This window comes from Moschus berezovskii, chromosome 7, assembly GCF_049115385.1.
Source record: "Moschus berezovskii isolate FMDL1 chromosome 7, NW_MosBer_1.0, whole genome shotgun sequence".
NCBI lineage: Eukaryota > Metazoa > Chordata > Mammalia > Artiodactyla > Moschidae > Moschus > Moschus berezovskii.
Window position 1 is genome coordinate 45,107,511 of NC_142466.1, and position 15,417 is coordinate 45,122,927.

General features: G+C 44.2%; 1 protein-coding gene across 2 annotated transcripts in view; it reads left to right on the plus strand.

The window, feature by feature from the left end:
• Positions 1 to 308: 308 nt before the first annotated feature.
• Positions 309 to 15,417, plus strand: part of GLDC (glycine decarboxylase) — a 94,397-nt gene continuing 79,288 nt past the window's right edge. For both annotated transcript variants that reach the window (XM_088837688.1, XM_055428244.2), the window contains exons 1-2: positions 309 to 710; positions 1,251 to 1,329. In XM_088837688.1, the coding sequence (XP_088693814.1) occupies positions 456 to 710; positions 1,251 to 1,329 (334 nt within the window). In that variant the 5' untranslated portion in view covers positions 309 to 455. The remainder of the gene's footprint in view (positions 711 to 1,250; positions 1,330 to 15,417) is intronic.

Sequence of the window (15,417 nt, forward strand, 5' to 3'; positions counted from 1 at the left end):
CACCGGGCTCAGGGAGCTCCCGGTCCCTGCATCCACTAGAGATGGAGCAGGGGTAATTGAGGGTGGAAGGCTCTGCGAGAAGAGCGGCAGCAGCCTGCCGAGGGCCTGAGGAGGGGGTAGGGAAAGGGGGCGGGGCAGGGCAGACCCCGCCCCGCCCTTCCGCTCACTCCCATTGGCCGTACGTTCACGGGGCCTATCCCACCGCCCACCCCCAGAACGACGCTTAAAGTGTGCGAAGCAGGTGCTTCGAGAGGAGTAACAAGTTTGCGCTCGAGTCCGGGAGCGGCGCGGCACCCATTCATTGCCTCTGAACATCCATCTATCCCTTCGGTCGTCCTTCGGGAAGGGGCTCCAGCCACCGGGGGGCAGCCGCCACCCAGGGGACTCCGACCAGAAAAGGAGCAGAAAGCCCGGCTGAGCCACGCGGGCCCAGGCAGGGGACGGTGCCGACCACCATGCAGACGTGCGCCAGGGCCTGGGGGCTGCGTCTGGGTTGCGGAGTCGGGGGCGGCCGCCGCCTGGCTGGAGGAGCGGGCCCCCGGTGGGCGCCCCGGGGCCGTGACAGAAGTAGCGGCGGCGGGGATAGCGGCGAGGCCGGGGCCTCGCGCCTCCTCGAGCGCCTCCTCCCCAGACACGACGACTTCGCTCGGAGACATATCGGTCCCGGGGACAAAGACCAGAAGGAGATGCTACAGGCCCTGGGGCTGGCGGTAAGGACCCCAGCCCGGCTCTCCCGGGCCTCACCCCCGCCCCGCCTTCTGCCGCACGGCCTCCCGGCCCCCACCGGGAGCCCCGCTTCGCTTCGCTTCGCTTGGGACCTGCACCCTGGTCCGGGGCTCTGGTGTGGAAGCCAGCGCGCGTGCTCTGTCCGCGTGCCCCAGACTTCTCCCACCAGCTTACTTTCTCCTCCACCATCTCTTCGCGCCTCAAAATCGAGTATTTTACAACCTAGTTCCGCCCTGCTAATGAGCTCTAACTTTGCAAGAGAACGACCTCGCTATTTATCCAATTATCTCCTATTGCCCACCGAAATCCAAGCCAGAGTGGCCGAATTACTACCCTAATTATTTCCCCCCTCCGACTGATTTTTGTTTTGTTAAAGTTGTTCTTTTTAACAGAAACTTTTTAAAAATTAGACATTTAAGTGAAGTCCCCACAAGCCTTTGTATATGCAAAATACAGAGGTTACTTTTAACACAGAAGCACTTGCCTCTGCCTTCAGTGTTCACGAGCTTGCATTTTAATTTTAGAGCGTTGATGAACTGATCGAGAAGACCATCCCTGCCAGCATCCGCCTGAAAAGACCCTTGAAAATGGATGACCCTGTCTGTAAGTAACCGAGAGACTCCATTTGCTCTGGCCTGTTTGTCTTCTGTGGTCTCTGAAAGTCCATCTGTCGGTCAGGATTGCTCAGGAGGGAGAATGTTTATTAAGATAAAACAGCGCTGGGTACCGCACGGGTCGGGAGAGAGTGCGATGGCTCCCTGGAATAGTTTTCTTTCTCAGCGTTCCGCCAGGAGCCAGCAAACTTCCCGGGGCGGGGGGTAGAGTGTGGAGGGGAAGGCAGTGCACAAGCAAGTGCAGAGGATTCCCAACTCACCAGGCACCTGTCCAGGTATGATTCTCCCATCCTTTGGCTTGGGAGATGTCCTCACTTCTCTGCAGATCGGGATACTCAGAAGGGAAAAAGGAAGACTGCCTACAGTCTTGCAAATAGGGGAGTGACAAAAATGGGAGCTCCAGACATCTGGCCTCCTACCCCGAGGTTATTTATATCACAGTAACTTCCAATTGTTCCATCTCAGATCCAAATTTTATTATTTATACCCACTGAAGGGCACCAGTACTTTTAAAGTCTGAATGATTTTTAAGAAATCTTAATTTACCCATTCTCTCTTAGAATTTTATTTTATATTTAAAAATATCTTAATGGTCTCAAGATTATTCGATGTCCATAACTGAGCAAGAATTCACACAACATGCACAAAATTCAAGTGGAGAGGCAGAGCTGAACTTTTTTTTTTTTTTTTAATAAAACAGGATAGTATTCTCGTGGTTTTGAATCATAAAGTTGCTGTGTCTTCTGAGTCAAAGGAAGAGAGGACAATTGGTTTGCTTTAGGTCTGGGGACAGAAAAGATATGTGGAAGGTAGGCTTTATTTTGTTTTCAAGTATACAACTTGAGGTATGAAGCAGGTCCAGCCCCCAGCTGACTGATGCTATAATTCAGGCTGTGCTAAGGGCTGCTCCCTTCATTGGTTTCAAATCTGAACCATTTCCCCTGATGGAAGGGACCTTGTTCATAGAAGAAAATATGAACTTTTTGTCTGCTTGAATTGATTGAGACCTGGGGATGGCTGGAAGCCTTATCTATTTCAACTTCAGGAAATCAGAATCCTGATTCATTGGATGTTTAGCATAGTTATATGTTTTTGAAGCAAGCCATCAGTGAATATCTGAACAAGTAAATTTCTTCCTGAGTCTTTCAAAGTCACAAAATGTTTAGATCAGCCCTTTTACTATATACTCAAAAATGTTCTTTAAGAGCATGAGAGTTTAGGAACCATGTCCAAGTTATCTAGCCTCTTGTAGTGTCGCTGCTTGTTTCCAGCTGAATAATTTTAACCTTGGGAGAGTCGATTTCTCCCCCTTCCTTTGGAAGCAGACTTCTGATAAGTAATTTATAATTTATGTGTAAACTTTAAACCCAGCTTCTGTGAAGTTTGGGGCTGCTTCCATCTGGTTAGACCGAGATGACTCAGAAAATATTGCACTGGCAGGAGTCTCCCTTGCCCTTAAGTGGATTAGCTCTCCAACAAAGCTTGCTTCTTGGAAGTGAGCTGGGAGTGGGGATAGGGAGGATGGGGGTGCAGAATGCATCAGAGAGGCATGAGTGTTTTACTCTGCAATGGTTATTGAATGTGTTCCACGTGGAGAGAGCAAATTGGTGCAGGTAACCTCTAGTAGAAGCGTTTTCATTTACTAGTGGAGCAGTGTGATCCAAACTTGGTTTCCCACGAAAGCTGAGTGCCTGTGTTCTACCGTAATCAGAGGAATTCCAGACCAAATATTTGTTCACTGAGTAGAGAGAAAACTAAGAGCTAGTATATGTCTTAAATCCCTCATTGCTAAGTAAAAGAAGATTGTGAGAGCTGTAAGCAGTATGGAGATACTTGGGTTCTTATTCATAACTTTATCATCTCAAACCATTATGTAGTACTTAGCATGTACTGGGCTCTTTTTAAAATGTTTTTCATATATTAATGTAATCCTTATTACAACCCTATGAGGTAACTATCATTATCAACTCTGACTTAAAATAAACAAACCAGTTCTTCCCTAGTGGTCCAGTAGTTAAGACTCTGCGCTTCCAATGCAGGGATCCCTGGTCAGGGAACTCGGATCCCACATGTGTGTGGCGTGGCCCAAAATAAATACAAAAACCATGGCATCCAGAGGGTAAAAATCATGCCCAAGGTCACCACTGGTAAGCAGTGGAGGCAGAATTCAACCTGTACAGTACAGGCCCTGTTCACACTCCAGTCCTCTTCATTGTCCCCTAAAGTAGAAAATCCTTGTCCTGACACTTCCTCGGTATCCAGTTTACAGGTGTACACAAGCCCAGCACACTGGAATCACTCCACCAGCTGCCCTAGTGGAAATGCCGCAGTAGGCTGAGACCCCAGGTCTGAGAACACTCAGGCCCACTGCCAGGGCGAGGGAAGGGGTAACAGAGGTGCAGGGTCAGAGCTGGGTGTTGAAGGATGAGTAGTAATGCTCTGTTGGACGAGGCCAGGGGAGACTCCTGTAGCCAGAGGGAACAGATTATACAGGACAGAGTGGGCTGACAGAGTCAGGAAAGCATGGATGGTTTGGCTGTCACACAGGAGGCTCCCCCTCCCCTTGGACATGTAAGGAAGTGTCTTGAAAGAATGCCTTGATCTCAGTCGGCTTCACGGTAAGCCATACTTTAGAGAAACAAACAGAGCTACTTGTTCATCCCATTCAAGTGAACCCCCACCCTCCACTGGCATACACAAAGGAAAAAAAACAGGATTTATGTTAATGGAAACATTTCTCCGGATGGTGCCATTATGAATGGTTTTAGATTTCTTTTTATTCCTCTGTTTTTTCTAGATTTTCTACAGTAACTATGTATTTATTTTGTAATTCATATAAAACTTAAATACTTTATGAATCACACCACTCACTTTCAGCTATGATATGTTTCTGTGTGTAGTATTTTCAGTGAAGTCATCTCAAGTGAACCAGACTGAAGTAGCCTGTAACTTCACAGAAGCAACAAGGTTTCAAGTTTACAGAAAATTGCACAGTGTTTATTATGAGCATGCTTATTAGGAAGAGAGAGGAGGCACTAAACCCTTAAATGTTCAAGTTATGCGACCTGAACTGGGCAGCTGGGCAGTCAGAATGAGACTTTTGATGGACTTGTGACAACCTAATGTTCCAAGCAATATTGTTTAGAGTGATTTTAACAAATGGCTAATGGAGGGCAGTGAGCAAAGGGCGCAGTGTTGTGCAATGCAGCTGCAGGTGGCAATTCTGTCACCCAGGTGACCCACTCTTCTGAACTGACCCCAAGGACACCGACAGGACATCTATTCTCCTGGCTGTGGACGTCAGTTATCTTTCAGCTGGATTAAGTCTGTTGTCAGGTGCAGCCTGCAGTCTGTGACAGATCTCTCCTTTGGCCATTTCTGGCTTCTTGAGATCCCAGCATATATGAATAATTATTTCTTTTTTTTTTTTTCCAATTTTATTTATTTATTTCTTTCAAGTTGAATAGACTAAATTTCTTCAAACCAACTTACTTATACTCCAGAGTCCTTTAAAACCTTAATAGCATTTATACATTGAAGGTATTTGATTTTCTTGTAACTAGCACTTCAAATGCAACAAGCATTTGAAGCAACAAGCATTTGACCCAACAAGTAAAACTTTCTACAGTTCATAACTTTTATAAATAAAATAAATTAAATGTGCAGTGAATAAGTTCTCTGAAATATTTCAATATTTCTGCAGGTTCAGTAACATCGTAAAATACATTTCAACTAAAATTCACAAATCTAAAAACTTGTTAGTCATTTTTAGGCGTTTTAAGATGGAAATGAAGACCAATATTACATCGTAATATGCCAATTACAAATAGTACTTCAAATAGCAAATACTACAGTTTGTCCCAAACTTTAAAAACTATTCATGAACTCAACACTGAACTATTATTGGCTATGAGAATTGTTTCCTAGCCTTTTTGAAAATTTCAACCCATTTACGTTTAAGGTAATTATTGATAAGTACGATCCCGTAGCCATTTTCTTTATTGCTTTGGGTTCAAGTTTATACACTCTTTCTGTGTATCTTGTCTATAGAAGATCCTTTAGCATTTGTTGGAGAGCTGGTTTGGTGATGCTGAATTCCCTCAGTTTTTGCTTGTCCTTAAAGCTTTTGGTTTCTCCTTCATATTTGAATGAGATCCTTGCTGGGTATAGTAATCTGGGCTGTAGGGTATTTTCTTTCATCACTTTAAGTATGTCTTGCCACTCCCTTCTGGCCTGAAGAGTTTCTGTTGAAAGATCAGCTGTTATCCTTATGGGAATCCCCTTATGTGTTATTTGCTGCTTTTCCCTTGCTGCTTTTAAGATTTGTTCTTTGTGTTTGATCTTTGTTAATTTGATTAATATGTGTCTTGGAGTATTTCGCCTTGGGTTTCTCCTGTTGGGGACTCTCTGGGTTTCTTGGACTTGGGTGATTATTTCTTTCCCCATTTTAGGGAAGTTTTCAACTATTATCTCCTCAAGTATTCTCTCATGGTCTTTCTTTTTGTCTTCTTCTTCTGGGACTCCTATGATTTGAATGTTGGAGCGTTTAACATTGTCCCAGAGGTCTCTAATATTGTCCTCATTTCTTTTAATTCGTTTTTCTTTTTTCCTCTCTGTTTCATTTATTTCTACAATTCTATCTTCTAGCTCGCTTATCCTGTCTTCTGCCTCTGTTATTCTACTGTTTGTTCCCTCCAGAGTGTTTCTGATCTCATCTATTGCATTATTCATTGTATATTGACTCTTTTTTATTTCTTCTAAGTCCTTATTAAATCTTTCTTCCATCTTCTCAATCCTTTTCTCCAGGTTATTTATCTGTAACTCCATTTTGCTTTCAAGATTTTGAATCATTTTCACCATCAAAATTTGAAATTCTTTATCAGGTAAATTCCCTATATCTTCTTCTTTCGTTTGTGTTGGTGGGCAATTATCTTGTTCCTTTACTTGCTGGGTATTTCTCTGCCTCTTCATCTTGCTTATATTGCTTTGCTTGGGGTGGCCTTTCCCTCTTGTTGCAGTTTGTGGAGTTCTCTTTATTACGTAGTTTCTTCGCTGTGTGTGGGGTTGGACGGGTGACTTGTCCGGGTTCCCTGGTTAGGGAAGCATGTGTCGGTGTTCTGATGGGTGGAGCTGGATTTCTTCTCTCTCCTTTAGAAGACAATGGGCTGCTTTTCTGGGAGCCTGATGTCCTCTGCCAGTACTCAGAAGTTGTTTTGTGGATTTTACTCCGCGTTCAAATGTTCTTTTGATGAATTTGTAGGGGAGAAAGTGGTCTTGCCATCTTATCCCTCCGCCATCTTGTTCCTTACTCCCCAGAACACTGGATTCTTATATTCCACTTGGTCGTGGAGTATCTCTTCCCAGCTGCTCCAGCAAGGCGCAGCTGCTGTACCTTACCTTGGAGGAGGGGTATCTCCTCAAGGCCGCGCCTCCTGCTTTGAATGTAGATCAGCTCCTCTCGGCCCTCCGGTGCCCAAGCAGCCACCGCCTCCTGAACGTGGTACAGCTCCTCTCGGCCACCGCCCTAACCCTGGGCGCGGGGTAGCTCATCTCAGCCACGATTCTGCACGTGGTCGGTTGCGCCGGAGCCGGGCGTCTCCCGCCTCTGCGCCGCCGGAGCCGGGCGTCTCCCGCCTCTGCGCCGCCGGAGCCGGGCGTCTCCCGCCTCTGCGCCGCCGGAGCCGGGCGTCTCCCGCCTCTGCGCCGCCGGAGCCGGGCGTCTCCCGCCTCTGCGCCGCCGGAGCCGGGCGTCCTGAATAATTATTTCATCTTTAGGATAATTCTGATGGATTCTTCTTATACAACTGTGGAAATAAACAAAGGCCAGACAAATGTGAAAAGCAAAGGCTGTTTATTCTGAACTTGCTATAGGAGTCAGCCTTTTGTTTTACAGAGGAGTAGGAAGGCCTTCAGGGGCACCCTGTTGGCCTGAGCAAGATGTAGGTAGGCCAACAAAAGCAAGTCTTCCAACTAAAGCAGGGTTTTCCTTGTGATTGCTTAAGACTGTTTGTTCAGCTTTGTCTGGTTGGTTCTAGATTGGAAGCAGGGACCAAGATTAGTGAAGTTGTCAGTTATTAATCAAGTCATGGCTCTTTTGGGCCAATTGCTAGAGAAGTTATTGTTTATTTTCTGCCATTGGTGCTGGAGATAGCAAAAGACAGCTTTCTGCAAGTCTGGTCTGTAGCAAGCTGGCTCATGGGTGGTTTATTGTGGATTAGGGGGTTGGTTTCCTGAGCAGGTTGCTGCAAGTGGTAGGTGAAAATTTTATAGTTATATATGGTCTGGCTATTGTCTGTTTGTATGTTTTGACTCTCATAGTAGTCTGTTGTCCTTGTATTTTTGTCATTAATTCTTATGGGGCAGACCCCTGCTGACCTGACTGAAAGCTTGTACAGTCAACCTATTGCCTAAATTATAAGTGTTTATGACTATTTACTTGGAGAAGACAATGGCACCCCACTCCAGTACTCTTGCCTGGAAAATCCCATGGATGGAGGAGCCTGGTAGGCTGCAGTCCGTGGGGCCCCTAAGGGTCGGACACGACTGAGTGACTTCACTTTCACTTTTCACTTTCACACATTGGAGAAGGAAATGGCAACCCACTCCAGTGTTCCTGCCTGGAGAATCCCAGGGACGGGGGAGCCTGGTGGGCTTCCGTCTATGGGGACACGACTGAAGTGACTTAGCAGCAGCAGCAGCATGACTATTTACTATTGGCAAGGCATTGCGAGGATAAATGTAGGAATAAACATAATCACTATCTTCAGTGGGCTTATGTCTTAATGTGACTTGAGTTCAAAAGTTAAAATGTCCAAGATGTCATAAGAACTATGAATACAATACTGTAAATGTACAGAAATGATGTAAAATTGAATAGAAAAACTGGGATTTCTGAAAGCAGTGTAAAAAGTTGAAATATATCTTCTATAGATATCTCCTATATCTGTAGAAACAAAGACAATATCTTTACATTGACTATGTATGATTTTTTTTGTGTGTAAATATGTTATTATAAGAAGGAGAAAACTCAAAAAGGCAGCACCTTCAGTGAGAAAAATAAGATAGTAAAAGTCAATGTGCTAGGCATGATTACAGAATTATTTTGAGTATTATTATAGTCTCATTTTTGATGGCATCTAAATAGAATAATTACACTGATGATTTGGGGGATTCTGGGGTTTTTTCAACACCACAAAGCAGTATTTCAGTTCTCAGGGGACATCCTACAATTTAAATCACTTCTGACACTATCTACCTGCATATAGCATCAGACTTCACATATTAACCCCCCATGACTGCCCCCACTTCAGATGTCAATCACAAGTCAGGATTGTCACCTGTGCTTCTGACCTGTTGTGCTCAGTCCCTCAGTTATGTCCACCTCTTTGCAACCCCATCAACTGTAGCTCATCAGGCTCCTCTGTTCATGGAATATTCCAGGCAAGAATATTGGAGCAGGTTGCCATTTCCTCCTCCAGGGGATCTTCCTGACCCAGGGATCGAATGGGTCTCTTGCATCTTCTGCATTGACAGGCAGATTCTTTACCACTGCAGCACTGACTGATGAACTATAAATTGGATCCCTTCCTCTGGTTCAGTTAATTTGCTATAGTGGCTCATGAAATACACAGAAATGTTTCCTTATGTTTACCAGTTTATTAAAAGAATGTTATAAGGGATACAGGTGAATACCTAAATGAAGAGATACATAGGATAGGCAAAAGGAGAAGGGGGTGGCAGAGGATGAGATGGTTAAATAGCAGCACCAATTCAATGAACATGAATTTGAGCAAACTCCAGGAGATAGTGAAGGACAGGGAAGCCTGGCATGCTGCAGTCCCTGGGGTTGGACATGACTTAGAGACTAAACAATAACAACAACATAGGGTGGGGTCTGAAAGGGTCCCAAGCACAGGAGCTTTTGATCCCATGGGACTGGGGTGCATACCTTTCCCAGGACAGGAATGTGGTAGCCTTTCTAGAAGCTCATCAAATCTGTTGTTTTTATAGAGCTTACTCTTCAGCCCTTCTGCCCTTCCTACTTCTAGAGGTCAATGGGTGGCCCTGAGAGTTCCACCTTTCTGATCACTTGGTCTTTCTGCTGACCAGCCCTGTCCTGAGGCTATTTAGGGACCCCACCCTCATCTATGACACCACCCTTATAGCGGAAAGTGAAGAACTAAAGAGCCTCTTCATGAAAGTAAAAGAGGAGAGGGAAAAATTGGCTTAAAACTCAACATTCAGAAAACTAAGATCATGGCATCCAGTCCCATCTGCTGCTGCTGCTAAGTCACTTCAGTCGTGTCCGACTCTGTGTGACCCCATAGACGGAAGCCCACCAGGCTCCCCCGTCCCCGGGATTCTCCAGGCAAGAACACTGGAGTGGGTTGCCATTTCCTTCTCCAATGTGTGAAAGTGAAAAGTGAAAGTGAAGTTGCTCAGTCGTGTCTGACCCTTAGGGACCCCACGGACTGCAGCCTACCAGGCTCCTCCATCCATGGAATTTTCTAGGCAAGCGTACTGGAGTGGCTTGCCATTGCCTTCTCTGTCCAGTCCCATCACTTCATGGCAAATAGATGGGGAAACAATGGAAACAGTGAGAGACTTTACTTTTTGGGCTCCAAAATCACTGCAGATGGTGACTGCAGCCATGAAATTAAAAGATGCTTGCTCCTTGGAAGAAAAGCTATGACCAACCTTGATAGCGTATTAAAAAGCAGAGATATTTCTTTGCCAACCAAGGTCCATCTAGTCAAAGCTTTGCTTTTTCCAGTAGTCATGTATTGATGTGAGAGTTGGACTCTAAAGAAAGCTGAGCACTGAAGAATTGATGCTTTTGAACTGTGGTGTTGGAGAAGATTCTTGAGAGTCCCTTGGACTGCGAGGAGATTCAACCAGTCCATCCTAAAGGAGATCAGTCCTGGTTGTTCATTGGAAGGACTGATGCTAAAGCTGAAACTCCAATACTTTGGCCACCTCATGCGAAGAGTTGACTCACTGGAAAAGACTCTGATGCTGGGAGGGATTGGGGGCAGGAGGAGAAGGCGACGACAGAAGATGAGATGGTTGGATGGCATCACCGATTTGATGGACATGAGTTTGAGCAAGCTCTGGGAGTTGGTGATAGACTGGGAAGCCTGGCGTGCTGCAGTCCATGGGGTCGCAAAGAGTTGGACACGACTGAGAGACTGAACTGAACTGAACCTCATCTATTATTACTCAAGTGTGCTCAGAAGGGCTTGTTATGAATAACACAAGATCCTCCTGTCACTCAGGAAATACCAACACAAAGACTAGTGATACTTTTTATTATATCAGATAATGTCAGACAAATATGTATGTGGTGGTATATCCCAGTAGAAGAGGAAAAGTGAAAATATTTAAAAAATGAATTCTAAAATAAATTATAATCAGTTTTTTTCCCTTCCTTTTGAAATTAGAACACCAAGTGAGAAATCTCACTCTTTGTAAAGTATCATTTTAAGCATTAACATGTTTTGGACTATCGACCTAAATAAAGAGGTAAACTGAATAAAGAACCTAAATAAAGAGGTAAGCAAGCTCAAATTACCAGAAATTTGAGTTTATTTGGGAGTAGCAGAGGAATTACAATTTGGGAGACACATTCTGTAGAAGCTGCAGAGTTAGTTGAAGGTCTAGGGCAGGTTGTGTTTGTGGGCAGGAAGCACAAAGAGAGGGCCAGCCAGCCAGAACCCAGGCAGTAAGTTTGTTGACTTGATTATGGAGAGAGTTTTGGTGGATATTCATTGGTCTGGAGATAAGTCCCAGCTCTAGAAATCAGGTATTTACAGGAAATCAGTTTCTCAGTCCTCAAGTCCCATTCTTCCAAGGGAGCAGGTATGAGATTCTCTATTTTCATATCCTTAGATTCCATTTTGGATTGGAATCCTTTCACAGGACTTTCTTATTTTTTGACATACAGAGATACAAACATGCTGACATAAGGTGATGAGGCACCAAATAGGTCATGTGATTGAGACAAAGAACTCAAAATATAAAACAACTTTTTCCCCTTCATCTTGGTAAAGGATCATGGAATTCATCCAGCATCATTAAAGATTTTATATAAATGAAATTCTTTAACAATATTTTAAAGTATTGTCTCTTCTTTGGAAAAGTTGCTCTATTCCTTATCTCTTGCTTTGTAAGAAATTACTACAAAACACTGGCTTAAAACAACAACTAACATTTATTATCCTCATAGATTCTAAGGTCGGGAATCCAGAAGCAACTAAACCAGGGGGTTCTGGCTCTGAGTCACTCTTGAGGTTGTGGTCCAACACTGGTGGATGCTCAACCAGAGCTAGAGGAGCCAGTTCCAAGATGGCTCATTCACATGGCTGTCAGTGGGAGGCTCTGGTGCCTTCTTACACAGGTCAGTCCACATTCTGCTTGAGTGAGTGTCTTCACAGCATGGCAACTGAATTCCTACAGAGCCAGTGATTCAAGAGAGAAGGAAAGCCAGGTAGAAACTATCCTTTTTATAACCTCGTCTTGAAAGTCCTATAGTATCGTTTATATCATAATTCTGTTCATTAGAGTGAGTCATTAAGATTGGTCCAAATTCAAGGGAAGGGGAATTAGTTTCCACCTTTTTAAGGCAGGAGGGTAAACAAGATTACAGACATAGTTTTTTTAAAATAGACATTCCTTTTCAGAGCAGTTTTAGATTCACAGCAACATTGAGCAAAAAGTACAGAGAGGTCCTGTATAGCCCTTGCCTCCACATATGCAGAGACTCCTTCATTGTCAACATCCTCCACCAGAATGGTACATTTGTTATAACCAGTGAACCTACAGAGACACATCATCATCACCCAGAGTCTGTAGCTCGTGTTAGGGTTCCCTCTTGGTGTTGTACATACTGTGAAATTGAGCAAATGTATACTGACGTCGCCACCATTATAGTAGCATAAAGCGTTTTTCACTGCCCTAAAAATCTTCTGCAAACATATTTTTTAAACTACCACATTCATCTAAGTTAGCATATACTTAGTATTATAAATGATAATGAATTTTACATAACTTTGAAAAAATATTCAGTGCTATAAAAATGAAATCAATTATATCATGTTTTAAATATGGCCTTACTCTTAAGGACTGTTAAGGTACATAGGGCCATTTGCTCATACCCTAAATCTCCCAGCCTAGACCCCTTTGTTCCCTTCGGGTTATAAGCTACTGTCCCCAAATCTACATCTATGACCCTGTCCATCTACTTTCATTCCTCATTTATTGAGAAACTTCAGTAGAAAATAAGATACTGCTTAGGCACTGAGAATGCAAGAGTCAGGAGGTAAAGGGTGATAAAGATATGATCCCTGACTGTAGGTTCAGATACTGAATAGCTCCTCAGGTCTACAAATAGGGTGAATGCTTGGGCTGAGGTTATGGCATGAACAGAAGGGTGGAAGTGTGGGCATGCATGGTTATTTGAGGATGGTGAGTAAACTATGTATAGAATATTGAGCTGCCGAGATGTATAGAAAGCAAGATATGGAGGGCCCAAAGCTGTAATAAAGGATTTGTTTTCCTGTACATAATGGGGAGACATTGACAATTATTACAAAAGGAAGTAATACATTCAAACTGTGTTTGGCCGAGTGCTTCTGAGATACAGGCAAGGAGACCAACTGGGAGCTTAATTGGAGAGGTTAGAGGTGAAATTTTAAATGTGCGTTAGTTCAGGTCTACCAGGAAGCAGTCGCTACAAGGATATTAGATATGCAAAAGTGGGAGCAGGGGAAGACTGGAGAGCTTTTAGACTGTGATGCAGGTCTGACTCTGGTAGAGAAGAGGGATGAAAGGAGAATTGGGTAAAAAGAAGCAGAGACTGCAACACAGATCTAAACAAGTTTGGTCAGTCTGGGTGGAGTCCTTGAGCCAAAGTCATCCACCAGAGGAGTCCCACATCTTTACAGAAGTGGGCCTGCTTAGTTCTACTGGGCTGATAATTGGCTGGGAGTAGCCTGGAAAGTATGCTTTGGTACAAACATGGTGGTTGGCCCAGAGGGGCAGCAGGTTGGACTGTAGGTCAGTTCCTAGGCTGAGTGTCTGCGGGTGATGGTGATATTAACATCATGAACAGGGAGAAGAGGAGGGTCCTGGAGGAAGACGAGATTGTGAGTCTTTTTGAGCAGAATTGAATTTGAGGTGTTGGAGGAATATGCATTTGAAGAAGCTGAAAATACAAGTCTAGAGCTCAAGAGAGAGACTAGAAATGGAGCTACAGATTTAGTGACTCTTCTGAATGAATTAATGAGAATGAGCAAGATTTCCTAGTGATGGAGTATTGGGAAGAAAATAGAAGCCAGGACATGGGAAAACAGAGCATGGAAAAGGATGGATTGTAGAGTAGCCTGAGATGAAGTAATCCAAGAGGCCAAAGGATAAATCTTAAGTCAGGGCTTGTGGACTTAGTGTCAAATTCTGCACTTTTCTTAGGGATCAGCGAGAAGAAAGTCTATCTGATGACGTTAGGACACTGCGGTAGAAGGAGTTTAGGGGCTGCCTGTCTGATGATCTGAGTGAGAGACAGAAAGGGTGAGCCTGAGTATTAGAAAAGTGAGAAAGTGACCGTCTGGGCAGTGAGGAACCTGGATCACCTTGCATGGAAGACCTGCTGAGATTTTTTATGAGTTTTTTTGTTTTGTTTTTTTTTTACTGTGTTGAGTCTTAGTTTCTGTGTGTGGGCTTTCTCTAATTGCAGAGAGCGGGGTCTACTCTAGTTGTGTGCACGGGCTTCTCATTGTGAGGGCTTCTCTTGTTGTGGAGCACAGGCTCTAGGCACATGGGCTTCAGTAGTTGCAGCACGCAGGTTCAGTATTTGTGACTTGCTGGCTCTAGGGCATGTGGGCTTCAGTAGTTGCAGCCCTTGGGCTCATTAGTTGTGGCTCAAGGGCCCTAGAGCATGCAGGCTTCGGTAGTTGTGGCACACTGACTTGGTTCCTCTGCGGCATGTGGGGTCATCCCGTACCAGGGATGAAACCCCTGTCCCCTGCATTAGCAGGTGGCTTCTTATCCATTGTGCCACCAAGGAAGTTCCCTGCTGATATTTGATACCTTAAATCTATAAAGTCTGCGAGGGTCCCTTCACCCAACATCATTTAGTGACAGGGGAGCAGAAACAGAAATGGGATGTCTGAGTTTAGCTGAGGTGGAGGATTGGTGAAGTCAAGTGGCCAAGGACTTCAAGGCCTACACAGGCTGGGAAATGTGAGGCATGTTGAGGTGGAAGCTCAGTGACCACCTTATGGGAATGAGACTGAGGGCCTGACCTGCTAACCTGAGTCAACTCAGAGCCCGAAGGGGGCTGGTCAATAGTGAGGTTGTGAGCTGCTTGTCAGAGGGTAGGTGCTCTGGCTTCTATTCCTTATGTCCTCTTTCCCCCCCACCAAATGACACTGTGCTTTGCTTTTAGAAATCTTAGATCTGGTTTTGAATATTGAGGTTTGTTTTACTTGTTAAACATGCAGTATTTTAATAAAAATGCAAACTGGGGATTTACTTTGTAAGGATTCTCAATGTTTGTATCATCAGCATACTAACTGATTAAACAATAAGGAAAGAAAATTTTGGAAAACATGAAATTATTGCAGTCACTGCATTATTTCACAGAACTTGCTTCGTAGCTCCAAGTTTCTATTTAGAAATGTTTTTCAGAAGCTTGTGCCTTCAGGGATGTGAGAACAATTTGCACACTGATTTGTCTTCGTGGATTCTGTAATGCGTGACTTATTGTGAATATTGAGCTAACTATATGTTGGGGTTTAGGTGAATTTTCATTCACTTGCATTTTCTGAGCACCTACTGTGTGCCTAGCAAACCATTATGCCCCTGCCCCAAAGAGGTTATAATTTAGTTGGTGAGATTCTGGAGTGGATTACAAATTTCTCCATATGCCTGTACTCTTTGTGTATCTCCTGGGTGAGAAGATAGAACTGTAAGGACAAAGAGCCATCAGAAACGTGGATTGGACTTGCCTTGGCTCCTCAAGCTGGAAGTACCTGACAGAGGGATCTAATTCCTGAGGGTCATGAGGGGCTAGATGAGGTAG